Source organism: Papio anubis, chromosome 2 (assembly GCF_008728515.1).
Source record: "Papio anubis isolate 15944 chromosome 2, Panubis1.0, whole genome shotgun sequence".
NCBI classification, from domain to species: Eukaryota; Metazoa; Chordata; class Mammalia; order Primates; family Cercopithecidae; genus Papio; species Papio anubis.
Genome location: NC_044977.1, coordinates 149,033,842 through 149,051,163, shown reverse-complemented (window position 1 = coordinate 149,051,163; position 17,322 = coordinate 149,033,842). Strand labels below are relative to the sequence as shown.

At 42.6% G+C, this 17,322-nt stretch overlaps 1 protein-coding gene across 1 annotated transcript in view; it reads right to left on the bottom strand.

Annotated features, from left to right (window-relative positions):
• PCOLCE2 (procollagen C-endopeptidase enhancer 2) overlaps nt 1–12,242 on the bottom strand; it is a 78,796-nt gene extending 66,554 nt beyond the window's left edge. The window contains exons 1-2 of the mRNA XM_021934766.2: nt 11,809–12,242; nt 10,659–10,767 (exon numbers count right to left, since the gene is read on the bottom strand). Of these exons, the coding sequence (XP_021790458.1) occupies nt 10,659–10,767; nt 11,809–11,891 (192 nt within the window). The 5' untranslated portion in view covers nt 11,892–12,242. The remainder of the gene's footprint in view (nt 1–10,658; nt 10,768–11,808) is intronic.
• Nucleotides 12,243–17,322: the final 5,080 nt, after the last annotated feature.

The following is a 17,322-nucleotide window of genomic DNA, read 5'->3' as shown; positions in this document are numbered from 1 at the left end:
GCATAGTGAGTAGGAATGGGTATTTCCAATGGGAACTCGCCATGCCCCAAAGGGATTACCATCCAGCTTGAAACAAGTTGGCTTGTAGACAAGTTCTACACAAACACCACACTTCTATTCCTTATTACAGACCTGGAAGAGAGGTTAAAAAATAAATAAATAAAGCAACACTACCATTTATTGAGTGCCTGCTTGTGCCAAGCGCCTTTCATCTACTGCCTCCTTCAGTCTTCAGATCAACCTTACAAGGCAGGTTTGACCATTACATCCAGGATACTAACTTCAGAAAGTTCCAGAAACTTAATCACATACCTAGTAAATTAAATGGCTGAATAGGGATTTGAACCCATGTCAGTATAACTCTCCAATGCCCATTCTTCTAGTAACTGAGCAATATCACACGTATAACCCTGTACCATGATCCCTGTCACCCTGTGCCACTGTTCACTGTTTCTGGGACATCACCCCAACTAGTAAGAGCCTCCTTACCTCACCCAGCCCCATTCAGGAATGTGATTTTTCAATTATTGCAGTTTCTGTGCCCAATCCAGCACCTGATCTCTGGTGGATACTTTAGAATTTTAATGAATTAACAAATTACAATTTATTTGGAGGCGCTCAAGTGTAGCCCAGGGATTTTAGAAGGTCTGTGTCTAGCAATCAAACCCTTATTCATTTCTAGGAGCATTTAGCAGGAGTAAAATTGCCCCTGGGTTCCCTGTGCTTTTCTTCTTGTCAGTCCGGTCCATGTAACAGCCCATCTTTGATTAAACGGTCTCTCCCTCCCTTCATAGTTTTGAAAACACTATTTTATTATATGCAGTACTCAGGAGCGGCTTGGGGTGAGGTGGTAAAAGAGAGGTGATATTTAGTGGCAGGGCTTGTGCTTTGGGCAGTCATAATTCCAACTCCCCACTTCTCTGTGGGTGTTCCATTTATTTTGGGATGTTTATATTTGTTTCCTAAAGACTTGCCATACTGACTCTCATGATCAACCAAATAATGTATCTGAGGAAAACACTTATTTTCTCCCAAGTTCCTAGAGTAAGAAATTCAAAAGTGCCCCCAAAGTGCTATTGCCACCCTTGATAAAGCTGTGAACTCTTAAGTTGCAATTGTCTAAGTTGACAGTGGTTATTACAGTTTTCATAGGATTGAGGAGCAATCCATACATGTAACATTTCTCTGTACGAGAAACATGGGAAAGTGACAGCACACAAAAGCACTCTCCTGACTCTAAGTAGAGCAATGTGGGAAAAGAAATCCCACTTTGGGAGACCAAGGTGGGCGGATTGACTTGAGGTCAGGAGTTTGAGACCAGTCAACATGGCAAAACCCTGTCTCTACTAAAAAATACAAAAATTAGCCAAGCGTGGTGGTGGGTGCCTCTAGTCCCAGCTACTGGGAGGCTAAGGCAGGAGAATCTCTTGAACCCAGAAAGCAGAGGCTGCAGTGAGCCAAGATCATACCACTGCACTCCAAACTGGGTAACAAAGTGAGACTTTGTCTCAAAAAAAACCCAAAAGAACTCCTTAGAATTAGGAGCCCTCTAAATGTTTCTCCGGTCTTCAGCATTAAGCAACCAATAAATGAGACCCTTCCCTTTTTTACTGCCAAATCAGAGATTTTAAGGCATTTTCAAATTTATGGTACAATTCTTATTTGCCCATAATTTCACATCATAAATTTAACTCTGGAGGTGGTCAAGGGATATAAAAGTAATTTAATCTGTCTTTTAAATAATATATTCTTAAAAATCCTTTCTGAGTGTTTTAATTATACTAAATGCCTTCTTGATTTATACTACTTTAAAAAAATGTGTTATCTTTATGTTCTATTTTTATAGTGATGTTTCAGGAAAGAATGATTTTTGTTTGGTATGAATATGTTATTAAAGAGAATCTCTTTCAGAAAAAAAAATATACATGAAGACTTCATTTTCATGTTTTCTCATTTTCTTTTCTACTCATTAAACCTCTTCTAAGGCATCTGCTTGAACACAGCACTAAAAATGCAAGCAGTACAAACAAGTTATTTATAAAACATCAAGTTTTCAATCAATAAAAACAGACTTGATTTCCATGTGAAAGAGCAAAGAAAAAGAAAACAAAAACAAGCAACAGAAGCCTTCAAAAGCAGGCAGAAAGCTAAACAAATTTAGAAAAATTGGACTGAGGCCCCGGTGGGAAAATGTCACCTACAGTGCTTGCTTATTTATTTAGGATTTAGGATTTATATTTGCCCTGCTTCCCAGAAAAAGTTAAGGCAATAATGAAAACTTTTAAATTTTTCTGCTATCTTTTCAACTGAATCTAATTGAACAGCTTATGTGCCGTAAGAATTGTAACGTTTTGTCCGTGCGCGGTAGCTCACGCCTGTAATCCCAGCACTTTGGGAGGCCAAGGCGGGAGGATCACGAGGTCAGAAGATTGAGACCATCCTGGCTAACATGGTGAAACCCCCTCTCTACTAAAAAATACAAAAAATTAGCCAGGTGTGGTGGCGGGCGCCTGTAGTCCCAGCTACTGGGGAGGCTGAAGCAGGAGAATGGCGTGAACGCAGGAGGCGGAGCTTGCAGTGAGCCAAGATCACGCCACTGCGCTCCAGCCTGGGCGATAAAGCGAGACTCCGTATCAAAAAAAAAAAAAAAAAAAAAAAGATTTGTAAAGTTTCCAAAATAACCCTTTTGGAATAAAAAAAAAACCCCACCCCCCCCCCCCCCCCCAAAAAAAAAAAAAACAAGCTATAGTGCTCTTATCCCATTCATATAGTCTGGATATGCAAACATTTTCTGTTAGTTATACTCATTTTTACTATTCTTAAATATAAAGAATACTAGCTCAAGCATTGGATTAAGTTACTATTCAGGCAACTGAAATAATGAGCCTAGTGCAACCAATGTATACATATATATTTTCTTTAAAAAGCCCATAGTTAAGATTGGAATTTAAGTCTCTATATAATTCTAAATCCTATGTGCAGTTTAAAGTCAGGAAATGTGTGTTTAAAGTCAAAATTCCATTCCCCTATCTGTCCTGCTGTGGTTATACCAGGCAAATAATAGTTACAGCAATTTTAGAACCCCTTGCTATACCCTTAGGTATAATTAAGTGACTTAAAAGTTGAGTTCCTGCCTAAATTCACTATTTGTTTTCTCAAATTATACACCTACAACTGATCTTACTAGACTATCACTATGTCTCAATTTTCGCAAACCCTTTGCTCACCACTGCTGACTCTTTCTTCTCATGAAGCCATACAAAAGTTATTGGGAAGACATAAATCCCAATCACTTTTTTTTTTTTTTTGAGATGGAGTCTCGCTCTATCGCCCAGACTGGAGCGCAGTGGCGCGATCTCGGCTCACTGCAAGCTCCGCCTCCCGGGTTCACGCCATTCTCCTGCCTCAGCCTCCCGAGTAGCTGGGACTACAGGCGCCTGCCACCACGCCCGGCTAATTTTTTTTTTGTATTTTTAGTAGAGACGGGGTTTCACCATGTTAGCCAGGATGGTCTCGATCTCCTGACCTCGTGATCCGCCCGTCTCGGCCTCCCAAAGTGCTGGGATTACAGGCGTGAGCCACCGCGCCTGGCCCCCAATCGCATTTTTAATCTACTAGTTCCTTCAACTAAATAGGAAAGCCATTAATCAGGCATTCTGGAGGATGGATTAAGTATGATGACTTTAACATATGTAAGTTATAAAATTGCCCTCAAGGCAATGTTACAGGAATGCCTTCACATGATTGTTTATTAGGCATCTTCAGAAATATCAAGGCACATGTAAAATAATCCTGGGAAGTCAAACAGATCCTTACAAAGGATACAGTAACAACTTACCCAGGCTTAGAGTAGCACACACGTAAAACAGGTCACACTCTTTGCACGAAGCAATAATTATTTTCACCTTAACTAATCTTAAGATCTTCAATAATTTTTAAAAGTGAAAATAAGCTTTATTCCAAATTACTAACACTTAAAACTGCTTACAGTGGGCATTATAAGAATTCACACACATAACCGTTACCGATTCTCTTGTCTAACTGCTCTCCACGAGATTATCAACTCCCTGAGGACAAAAATTATGCCTTGTCTTTCTACCCCCACAGTCCAATGCAATGCCCACTACATAGGAGATGCTCAAAAAATCTTGGTGAATATTTGATAAATAAGTGCGTGAGAGTATAATGGTATCCTGAGTCAGAACGTTATGTGCTGACGTTTTCATACCATTTACAAGTATGACATTAGTTAAGATATAAGTTCTTTAGACTTCAATTTCCCCACTTATAAAATGGTCATACTAAGGTCTGTCACCCCAATCCCAGAGAATCAGATGCAAATAAAATAAAATGATTCAATACATTTGAAGGTATGCTAAAAACTATAAATACTATTATTATTTTTAGTTCCATGATTTCTATCACAAGTATACAGTCAGGTGTTGTTTAATGATGGAGATACATTCTGAGAAATGCATCATTAGGTGACTCTGTTGTCCAAATATCACAGAGTGCATTTACACAAACCTAGATGGTATAACCCACCACACACCTAGGCTATATAGTATAGCCTATTGCTCTCAGGCTACGACACTGTACAGCATGTTCCTGTACTGAACACTGCAGGCAAGTGTAAAACAATGGTAAATACTTGCGTATCTAAACACAAGAAAAGGTACAATAAAAACACGGCAATATAATCTTACGGCACCACTGTCATATATGTGGTGGTCATTGACTGAAACATTGTTATGGGCTGTGTGACTGTATTTCACTCTAACTGAACAGAAAAACATATGTAATTATAAAGATGATAATACTTGAATTACCTGGAGAATCTGAAGATTTTTCTATGTAAGACAACTTACACTTTTTTCTTCATGAAGTAGCTAAATAAGGAAAATTCTGCCACATACTTTTTGCTTTAATGGGACTGCCTCTACCCATTGCCACATTCTCTTCCCATTTCTGTCAAAGGTCTGTGACCCTCCCACATCATCATCATCATCAGGATCTTGCTCTGTCACCCAGGCTGGAGTGCAGTGGCACAATCATAGCTCACTATACCCTCTGACTCCTGGGCTCAAGAAAGTCTCTAATCTTAGCCACCCAAGTAGTGAGGACTACAGGTGCGCACCATCACTCCTGGCTTTAAAAAAAAAAAAAATTAAAAAAAATTTGCAGAGACAGGGTCTCTTTACGTTGTCCAGGCTGATCTTGAACACCTTGCCGCAAGCAATCCTCCTCCTCGGCCTCCTAAAGTGTTGGGATTACAGGTGTAAGCCACCATGCCTGGCCTCTCCCATATTTTCTTCATAAAGGGATAAAAAGTTATATTCTAGGTGGACCCCAAGACTAAATCTTTGCTCAATGTTTGCTGATTTTTCTCAGGTTAGATTTATGCTGAGAATGAAATGACTGAAACCTTAAATAATTGGCCAATTTCAGTACTTTTAAATTATAAATTTAAAAAACCTAATGATTTTTAACAACAGGACCACATACATGGATTGCCTTATTTTATGTTTGCTTGTTTATCATTATTATTATACTTTAGAGAAGGGGTCTCACTCTGTCGCCCAGCCTGGAGTGCAGTGGTGTGATCACAGCTCACTCCAGGAGCCTTGAACTCCTGGGCTCAAGCAATCCTTCAGCCTCTGCTTTCCGAAGTGCTGGGATTACAGGTGTAAGCCACTGTACCTGGCCAGATCATCACCTTTTAAAAACAGATTTGTAAATTATGCCCAGTTTTAAATCTAAGAACAGAATCAATTCCAGCGATCTCTGCATAACAATTGCTGTTTCAATTAGATAATGTAACAGCAATTGCGTTAGACATTCAGATGTGATGTTTAGTTTTAAGTTTGGGAACCAATTTTAAACAAAAATTCCTATATACCTGTTCAAGGAGAATTCCCAGAAGGCTCTAGGCTTTAAGTTTCCTCTGGTTTGCAGTTACTATAAACAAAGTTTCAGCTGGTTTCACTCAGCCACCCATACCATATGCATCCAAAGTCAAACTCTAAATAGAGTTGCTTTCACAAGGTCTTATTTTTGCTATTAATGTCTATCTTTCTTTTTCTGTTTTTTTGTTTTGTTTTGTTTTTGTTTGTTTGTTTGTTTTTGAGATGGAGTCTCACTCTTACTGCCTAGGCTGGAGTGCAATAGCGGGTTCTCAGCTCACTGCAACCTCTGCCTCCCAGGCTCAAGTGATTCTCCTGCCTCAGCCTCCTGAGTAGCTGGGATTACAGGCGCCTGCCACCGCACCCAGCTCATTTTTGTATTTTTAGGAGAGACGGGGTTTCACCACATTGGTTAGGCTAATGTTGTACTCCTTACCTCAGGTGGTCCACCCGCCTCAGCCTCTCAACATATGTCTATTTTTCTTTAAAAAAAAAAACAAAACAAAATGCATATTTGTGTCAAATCATATTTGTGTCAAATCATCAATATGTATCTCTCATTCTATTATGGGAATTATAAAATGAACAAGTTATGAATGAAAATATCAAGGAACAGAAGTATTGATGATTTGCTGAGTTTGCAATCAATTTATAATGAAGCTATTAATGGAATGGTGATCTTTATGCCAGAGGTGCCTGTGGAGCACAGAATATAAGATGCCTGGTGGGCTTTCTCTCACTTCCCACTTAGGGCCTTGGCAACACATCCTAGCAGGTAGCTCCCCATGCGCTCATCACCTCCAAATTCGCCTATGTGTCTCCAGCACCCAGCACCATGCCTTGTGGGCTCTTCTAAATGTGTCCTGCCTATGTTGCAGTGAAATACATCACACCAGCTGTGTTTTTTTCCACAATGGTCCACTCTCCCCTACTTCCTCTATGGATCTCGGAGATTTCTTACTGTTGTCTCCTGCACACAATCTCGAACTGCAGAAAAATCACTGTAATAGAGGGGTCCAGGTGGTGGGATGTCAACTTTTGGAGTTTCATTTCTTGCTGCAGGGCTTAATACAGGTGGAGTTACTGATTCTTATTCTTAAATAAATTAGGGTGACTTATGCCTCACCCCAATCCTATTGTTCTTCCAAGCCTGCTTAGAAGACCAGTCACTACTTTCCAAAGGATTATATATACCTTAGCTGTCAAATCACATTTCAGTCATGCCCACATCCCCGTATATGAGAATTAGGGGGTTTTACGCAGATGCCTTTTAGGTTCTAGTCCCCAGAATCAACTCCTAAAGGAAACTAAGAAACTCTCAACCCCATCATGGATTACAAAATATTCAACTATTTCTTAACACTCAAATTCTCTAATTTAGTCTCCAAGCATACATTTTTTGAGAACACATACAGTAAAAGTAAAAACCTAAGACCAGTTAAGGCCATCAACTCTTGGTGGTAAAGCTGAGTCAAGAGTCTTGAGTTCCAGTTACAGCTGCAACAACTACAAAGAACCAGTGCAGCTTCCCTATTTGCAAAGCTTCCCTAGTTGCAAAGCAGTACAACTAAGCAGCACAGAGCACCTGTCTTCAACATATCCTTACATGAGTAAAATTAAGCATAAAATTTTTCAATGAATAGCACAGCACTGTCCACAAGAAAAATTGTGATGACAGAAATACCCATATTACATATTATCCAGTAAGGCAGCCACTATCCACATATGGTTACTGAGCACTTGAATGTGGCTAGTAAGAAACTAAATATTTAACTTAATTAATTTAAGTTTAAATAGCCAATATAGTGTGTTGGAACAGTACAGCTGTCTAAGAAATTGCCATAAAAATTTTAAAGTACTATAATGTAAGGACAAATCTAAATTTCCAATCTGCGGGCTGTACTTCCATATCAGAAAGTCCAATACAAAAGAACTGGAAGTTTGGTGGTAACAACTAGGATTCACCTTTCTTAAAGCAAAACTTAAAATCAGACATTTCCCATTCTTCCATTGATAAACAGTTTAATGAAAACTATTTAGTGGTGAAAGCTACCATGCTGGGACACATCTCCGGTTTGGACGAACAGAATGGGAGGCCAGTGAGTGAAAGCAAGATATTTCCCCCCAGCTACAGGAACTACAGTTTAAAGACCACTCTGAGGCTTTCCCATCTCCATTGGTCTCTGTGATAGTTTAATAAAAGTGATACTGAATCACCCAATGGGAACACTATTCTTGGTTTACTGACTGCAGGAACAGAAAAATGGGCGGGACCAACCAGCTTTGGAAACACCTTTAATAGATGGCCTCGGACAAAGCCATAGTAGAGCACAGTCCTGTCTGGAATGGCTAAGCAGGGAGACAGAGCCTGGTGCGTATCCTCCTAGCTGGTGCCACTATACCCTAACTGCAGGCAGAGGACTCCGCATTTCTTCATCTTCTCTGTTACCACCTTGTCTACTCCACCATCTTCCCTCTCCTGGATACCACAACAGCTTCCTAATTCGTCTGCTTCTACTCTTAACTCCCTACAGTTCATCTTCCACACAGACGCCAGATAAGCTCATTCCTCTGCTTAAGATCTTCCAGGGACTCCTACTCAAAACAAAACGCAAACTCCCCACCATGGCCTACAGAGTCCCGTTCACCTTCGCTTCTCTTCCCACTGTCCCCTTGCTCATTCCATTCCAGCCACTCCGACCTCCTTGATTTGTTCTTCCGACAAATCAAGCTTCTTCCCCACTCAGGCACTGAGTTGAAGCATTTTGCACTATCTCATTTTGTCTTCACCGTAATCCTGAGGTTTAAAGGAGGTAAATCCCCGGCACAGAGTTTATGACGGTGAAACTGGAATTTGAATCCAGGGAAGTGACTGCTGAGCTCACAGGCTCTCCCTTCACAAGACATCCAGATGGAGCGTCCATTTAACTTCCTCACTCCTACACAGGAAATCATGCCTCTCCTGAGGCAAACGCTCCTTTATCAAGGAAAGCTTTCACTGGACGAGTCCCCCGGCCTCAGTCAAAGTTTAATGTCACATCAACACTGTCCACAATATTCAGAACACATGGCCAACCATGAATTTCTTCTTGGGCACATGACGCCTCTGAGCCATTGATTTTCTAGGGTCGTTTAAAACTTACAGCCATTTAATTACATTTAAAACACAATTACGATACGAAAATCAAGCTGCTTTTATTTTTGTTTCAGAGCCTTATTTCACATTTATGTTAATGGTATTTCAAACTTATTTTCTATGACTTCTCTCCTGGCCATATGTGCTATAACATAATGAAATCTGTATCAGTTTGTGACATGGTTGGTATTTTACAAGAGGCCGTCAAGGCATGTAAGAGTTGAGTTTTATATTATGAAAGGGGACCTCTCATATCTGCCTGCAAAATGACCTCAGTGGGAGTAGCTTTTACTTTACATAAAGTTGGGCTTACCAACTGTCTGATTAAGTCAATTTCTGTAATTGTTTCAGGCCTCAGCTTCCCCATCTATAAAATGGGGATGATAATAGATACTTTCTCATAGAGTTGTTTTGAGGATTCTGGGTGATTATACTTGTTAACTACTTGGCACGGTAAATGCCTGCACACAGTAACTGCTAGTTTACACAGTCAGCCGGGGCTACTTTTTTATTTTTTTTTTGAGACGGAGTCTCGCTGTGTCTCCCAGGCTGGAGTGCAGTGGCGTGATCTCGGCTCACTGCAAGCTCCGCCTCCCGGGTTCACGCCATTCTCCCGCCTCAGCCTCCCAAGTAGCTGAGACTACAGGCGCCCACCACCACGCCCGGCTAGTTTTTTGTATTTTTAGTAGAGACGGGGTTTCACCATGTTAGCCAGGATAGTCTCGATCTCCTGACCTCGTGATCCACCCGCCTCGGCCTCCCAAAGTGCTGGGATTACAGGCTTGAGCCACCGCGCCCGGCCAGGGGCTACTTTTTAAAAAATCGTAAGTCCTCCAGTGGCACAACCTGACTAAAGGAAGTTCTCAGTGAACCAATGTATTCAATTACTAAACAACTTCCCAACAACGAAAACGTGAAGAAGATAACAGTCCACGCTACACTGACTGGAAAGATGACTCACTCTAGTTGACTCTAAATCAGTTAAAAAAAAAAATGGCTGTCTCTAAATCCAGTTTACCTTGACTCAGCATCATCTATGTTATTACTAATCAGCATGGACTTTCTATTGGCCCTTGGCTGCTATTTAGATTCCCACCCCCGCCCTCCCCCCATTAATTCTCTATTCTTACACTGCCTTTAGAGGTGGTTTCAACCCAGGAACATTAAGTGGGCTTTTTAAATTTTTTTCTTTTTCCTTTCCTAATGGGCATAGAGTAGTCAAAGCACTATCTTTGATCTTCTATTTCCCACTGGGAATTTATGAAGGCACGAGCAACAAAAAACCTCTAAAGGTCATTACCACAGGCCTTTGACTGAAAACAGCTTTAATTATGAATCTATAAAACTCAACTGAGTCACACTGGGCTTTCAGAAACACATTTGCTTTGAGAATTTATTCCTTCAAGCATTACCTTGTGCCCTTTGTAATCACTAATGCAGGACACGACTAGATCTATTATGTTAATAAAAATCTTCCCAATAGTTGGGGTAAATCCAACATTTCACTATTTCAGGCATTTGCCTCTTACTCAAATCCTACCACCAGAGGAAAAAGGCAGCAGCCTCCCACTGTTTCCAACACCCACTTCCAGGAGAATACCTTTTTAAAAAATGCTTACTGTGATTTTCCAAGTACATTTGCTATTTGGAGGGTACACTCCAGGAAAACCTTCACTGCCAATAAATCCAGACTCTCCAGTAAGAATGCCACCACATGTGAAAACAGGTCTGGGAACATAAAAGAAGAAAAGATAATGTAATTTGAAACATCGTCTAACAATCTGATGTTACCTTCAGAAAGGTGTAGCCTATTAATATAAATAAAAGTTAATGTTGATTAATCAATTCTCGCACCATAATGGGATCCGAAAGCTTGCTAGCTCTTAGAATATTTAAATTGCAGCCTGATAAAGCATTCTGTCCAGCTGCCATCTGTCTCCATCATAGTAACACAAGATTTTATATATCTAACCAAGTCCTCGGCATTGTGGCAAAGTCTTGTAGGAAAATGGTAAATACATCAATTTAACTGGGGGGAGTGGGAGAGAAGGTAAGAGCCAGGCTGAATGAAGAACATGGTTTTAAAGAAAGATAGGCAAGCAATTGGTTAATATAAAAAAGTTTGCCGTTCCCATATTTGGAGATGCCCAGTTCTCCTCCCCCTTTCTGAATATTACTGGCCATTGGCAGCGCTTCCCATCGAAAGGGAGGCTGATATTAACGAAGGCTGAAGAGGCGATGCCAACGTTGGCCACCGGGCAGGTCCCACAGCCCAGCTCCTGGGGCCGTCTCGAGGTTGGCGAAGAGTTAACTTTCCAGAGCGGCTCCCTAGGCGCCGCGCCGCTAGGGTTGTTCCCTAGTTTAGGTCTCTGGGCAAAGCCTCTCCGCGAAGAAAAAAAAAAAAAAACAGCGGTAAACCAAAATCCACATATTTGGGCCCCAGTGCTTCCCTCCGCCCCCAGAGACACGGGGAGAGGGGAGACACAAGTCAGATTAAGCCCCGCCACGTGGTGGCCAAGCCAGCTGCAGGGCCATCAGGCAGGCCCGGCCGAAGAACCGGGAGGGAGCCCCGCGAGCAGGGATGGGTCCCCAGGTCCGGGGCTCAGCCCACGCGCGGGGGTGGCGGACGCCTGCACCGCTCGGGGAGCGCAGGGTCGCGCGCTGGGTCACCCAGGCGCGCCCAAGTGGGTTGAGTAAAGCAGCCGGCGAGGTTGCAGAGGTGGAGGAAGGGAGGGGAGAGAGAGGGAGCCCGGGCGGGGGTCGCGTTACCTCTCTGGGGACTGCTGCCGCGAGAGCTGGGTGGCGGCGGCCAGCAGCAGGCAGAGTGGCGCCCAGGCGTTCGCGCCCCTCATGGCAGCGTAGACGCTCGGGGTTTGCACCCCACGGCGCGCGCGCCGGCACACACGCCCCTCCGCACCCACCGCGCTCACACCGCCGCTCACACTGGCAGCAGTGCTGGCTCACACCGGCGCTCGGCGGCCCGCGCGCTCCCTCTCTCTCGCGCACCGCCGTGGGGCTGCCCAGGTAGCCGAGGGTTGCGCGGCCCGCGGGGCGGAGGCGCTTTTAAAGGCGATTACGGTGCCGTCTGACTCGACGCTTAATTTCCCCTGAGGAGCTGCTCTGGCAGCCACAGGCCACTGCTGAATATCCCGTTTGTTCTCTGGCGGCAGGAGGTGCGGCTCCGAGGCCAGAGCCGCCCCCTCTCGTGGGGAGGGCGGGCGTGTGATCAACGGGTCCTCTCGCGTCCAGCCCTCAGGGATCCCGGGGAGAAGAGGAACCCCTTGCGGAGTGGCACCCCAGCGGCCCTGGCCCGGACGCCCACAGACGATTCTCAGGGAGAACTTCGGGTTTTGCTTTGGGGAATGTTTCTCCCAGTTGCTTTTAAATAAAAAGTAATAGCACTTGCTGGCTGCTGGAAAGCCTGGGGGTCCTTCTTTGTCTCCTTCAAAACCCAGATCCAAGGAAAGAAAGGGAGAAAAAGAGGGATTTTATCGTATTTTAACTTCTGTGCTTATTCTCTCTCTCTGTAAGTTCTTTTCCTTTTACTGGTGAGACAATGACAAGGAAGATAGTCTCTGTGCGGGCATTTAAACGGGTTCTCAGACGAGCGATTTCTGTGTGAACTGTCATTAAATGTCAAATAATGAGGACGGAACCAAATGAGCAAATCTCACCATCTCATGTCATGTTCTGAAAATGGTGTTTCTCTGCTGGCATATCTCTGTTCTTAGACCTTTCCAACATCTTTCTGTGGTATTAACGGGTTAAAATTTATGGAGAATTTGTTTTTCTTAGACGAACAATTCTAGCCTTGTGGAATCAATACTTTTACTTAATTACAGAAATATAATTTTAAACATTTATTAAGAGCTTCCCAATAACCAGGGATTAATAAAAGAATAACAGAACAGACTAGATTCATTGAGATTTTAAATTATCACCAGCTGTGGTAGATACAACTTAACTTTGGTGCCTCGTGTTGTTCCTTCTAAATTGTTTTCACCTTTCTAAACAAGTAAGTATTAAAGTAGTTCTTATCAAGACTTTATTTCTAATGAGCTGTTAAGAATCTAAACACGGGTGGGCGCGATGGCTCACGCCTGTAATCCCAGCACTTTTGGAGGCCCAGGCAGGCAGATTACGAGGTCAGGAGTTCGAAACCAGTCTGGCCAACATGGTGAAACGCCCGCCTCAACTAAAAATACAAAAAATTAGCCAGGTGTTGTGGTGTGCGTCTGTAATCTCAGATACTCGGGAGGCTGAGGCAGGAGAATTGCGTGAACCCGGGAGATGGAGGTTGCAGTGAGCCGAGATCATGCCATTGCACTCCAACCCTGGGTGACAGTGTGAGACTGTCTCACAAAAAAAAAAAGAAAAAAGAAAACACTCCTGGCAAGGAAGTAAGTAAAACTGACTATAGGAAATATTCTGACTTTTCATAGTGAGGGAACCCTGAAGCTTATACTACGAACCAGAATATACCCACAGGACTTAGATTGTCTTACCATTTTTTTAAAAAGTGAAGGCAAAAACATCATAAAGTACAACTTTCAAAAATTCTTTACAGGCACCACACCCTTTATGACGTTAAAAAAAAAAAAAAAAAAAGAATGACAGAATTTGGCAAACTGCTTTATATCCTGAAACACCCTCAACCCAATAAAAATGTCTTTAAAACAGCGAAGAGGAGAATAAATGGTTTATTTTGCATGCATTTCAAGAATATGCTATCTAATAGCATAAGTGTTTTTACATGATTGTTTATTTGAAAGTCATAGTTTTAAATTATAAAGTGAAAATATTGCTCAATTCACTTTCTGGTAATGATTTGCAGTCCTCGTAAGCCAGAAAATACTTCATTCAGGACTAAGCAAAGTTTTCAAAATTTAAAATAAAAAACAAATATTAAATGTGCCTAAATAGATAGGAAACTATTTGAACTAAAATACACAACCATTTCTTAATTTATAGATTGATGACTGTGTTCATATGCTTACTAAAGAGTTAGGATTTTAACACCAATCATTCTGTTGTTGTTGACACTCATAAGAAGGACATTGATTTTACCTTATGATTTTAGAGTTTACTAAGACCCATATTATTTGCTCTTAAAAACACATATTTGACTTGGAACTACAGTTCTGACCAAAATTATAAACCTTAAATGTCCTGAGAAGTTGATGTGTTAAAATTGAGAGAGACTTGTATTAGTTTGTTCTCACACCGCTATGAAGAAATATCTGAGACTGGGTAATTTATAAAGAAAAGAAGTTTAATTGACTCACAGTTCCACATGGCTGGGGAGTCCTCAGGAAACTTATAATCATGGCAGAAGGCACCTCCTCATGGGGTGATAGGAGAAGACAGAAAGCCCCTTATAAAACCATCAGCTCTCATGAGCACTCACTCACAATCAGGAGAACAGCATGGGGGAAACCGCTCCCATGATTCAGTTATCTCCACCTGGTCCCACCCTTGACACCTGGGGATTATTACAATTCAAGGTGAGATTTGGATGGGGACACAGAGCCAAACCATATCAAGACTCAAGTGCATTTTGAAGGTATATGTGAGGTCCAGCTCTGTGAGACCAGTTTCGGGACATTTGTGATAACAGAATTAGTATAATGGACAGGGAGCTACCCACACAGGCAGTAGAAAAGTGAAGAGAGAGAAAGAACAAAAGCCCTGTGGGTAGATTCTTTAAAACAAAAAGTGGAGTGCTGGGTGAACTGATCCTTATTATCCAGCCTCTGCAGTTACCAGGTTGCACAGAGCATCAACATCATGGGAATATGAAAATATTCACCAATGAACTGACCACTTATAAAACTAGGCCCCACTCAAACGTTCCTTACTACATAATACTAGCATCTAGCTGGGCCCAGTATGTCAACATCATTGTCAGTTAATCTCTGATTCACTCATCAACCTTGTAAACATCTGAAAATGTCACGTAAATCCAGCGCACATTCATTCCATAATGTGGTACTCATCTTGTAAAAATTCCAGAATTTTCATAAGTTAGTTCACACTGGGTATGGTGGCTCAGGCCTGTAATTGTAGCACTTTGGGAGGCAGAGGTAGGTGGGTCACTTGAGCCCAGGAGTTCAAGACTAACCTGGTGAAACACTGTCTCTACCAAAAATACAAACATTAATTGGGCATGGTGATGGGCACCTGTAATCCCAGCTACTCAGGAGGCTGAGGCACAAGAATCACTTGAACCCAAGAGGCAGAGGTTGCAGTGAGCCGAGATCGCAGCACTGCACTCCAGCCTGGGCGACAGAGCGGGATTCCGTCTTAAAAAAAAAGTTCAGTGTTTTTTGATGTCTGTAAACATACGTTAGGAACAAATGTAGACCTTCCTCTTTCCCCTGCCCCACCCCAACACACCTCTCTGCCAAGGATAAGATATTAGGGAGGAATTATACTGGTCAGGTTTCTTAGCTACAAACAACTGAGTCCACTCAGAATGAGTCCCCTCTTCTGGTTCAAGCAGTAAAAGCAGAAAGTTCACATTACCATCAAGAGAGTCATAGAAACAGTCTCAAAGCTCATTTTCCTGGAATAATAGCCAAAACCTCGCCTCAGAAATGGCCAATGAGAACTCTATTGTCATTATTGCCACCAAGACTAAGCACTAAATGCAGGTACTTGAACTGAATGCAGTCGCCACTGTTGTGAGCACTTCAGATACATTTCTGCCTTGGGAAATTCAACCTTGCCACAGTCCTGCCCCAAAGACCAGACAGCCTGTTGCCTCCTACAGAATAAGAGAATCACAGAACCTCTTTGCTCACGGTGATCTCTTGATCAAACTCTCATGCAAGCCTATATGATTGGTACTGTCCATGTGACATGACTTGCAGTGTCTCAGCCACAAGGGAGGCTGGAAATTCAACACTATTAGGAGGTGAGGTTACATAATGTAGAAATACCTCCAAATATTAAAAGGCTACTAAAACAAAATGGGCAGGCCAAGTATGATTAATGTCCATGATAGGGATCTACAAAGTTCAATTAGCCTGTCTCCCTGCATCCCTCTGCTGAGGAAAGCAACCCCAAGGAGTCTTGATATATGAAGTTGCAGAGTTAATAGGATGTGTTGAATGAAACTAGTTCCACTCACCTGTCCACCTTGGACTGGGTCAGGCATTGTTTGAGTCAAAGGCAACCATGTGAAAGCCGGCCAAGCTGAACACAAGGGAATCAGCTGCTTCTTGTTGGTGTGGAATGAAACTTTGTTTAGTGGAGTCCCTCCATAATGAACTGTCATTATCATCATTATCTCAGACTTTTACTGAGCATTTATTATACACCTGGAACTGTGCTAAGTGCTTTGCAAACAATATTTTGTATAATTCTCTTAACAAACTTATGGGGTAAGAACGAGCATCATTTACAGGTGAAGATTCTGAGATTTATAATCCAAAATCTTTTTTTTTTTCTTTTGAGACAGGATCTTGCTCTATCGCCCAGGCTGGAGTGCACTAGTGTGATCATGGTTCACTGCAGCTGGGACCTCCTGGGCTCAAGCAATCCTCCCACCTCAGCCTCCTGAGTAGCTGGGACTATAGGCATGTGCCACCACACCAGGCTAATTTTTTTTTTTTTTTTCTTGAGAGGGAGTCTCTGTCGCCCAGGCTGGAGTGCAATGGTGCAATCTCAGCTCACTGCATCCTCTGCCTCCCAGGTTCAAATGATTCTCCTGCCTCAGCCTCCTGAGTAGCTGGGATTACAGGCACCTGCCACCATGCCCAGCTAATTTTTGTATTTTCAGTAGAGATGGGGTTTCACCAAGTTGGCCAGGCTGGTCTCAAACTCCTAACCTCAAGTAATTCACCTGCCTCGGCCTCCCAAAGTGCTGGGATGACGGGCATGAGCCACAGTGTCCAGCCTGGGCTAATTTTTTTTATTATCATGATTTTTGTAGAGACAGAGTCTCACTATGTTGCACAGGCTGGTCCTGAACTCCTGGGCTCAATTGATCCTCCTGACTCGGCTTCTGAAAGTGCTGGGATTACAGGTGTGAGCCAGCATGCCTGGTCTTAAGGCCTACAATATATAAATAAAAAGCTGGGGGAAAAAAAAGCTGGGGGTTGGGCACAGTGGCTTATGCCTGCAATCCCATCACTTTGGGAGGCAGAGGTGGAAGGATCACTTGAGCCTAGGAGTTCAATGCCAGCCTGGGCAACACAGTGACACCCTGTCTCTACTGGAAAAAAAAATTTGTAATTAGCAGGGCATGGTGGTGTGCACCTGTAGTCCCAGGTACTTGGG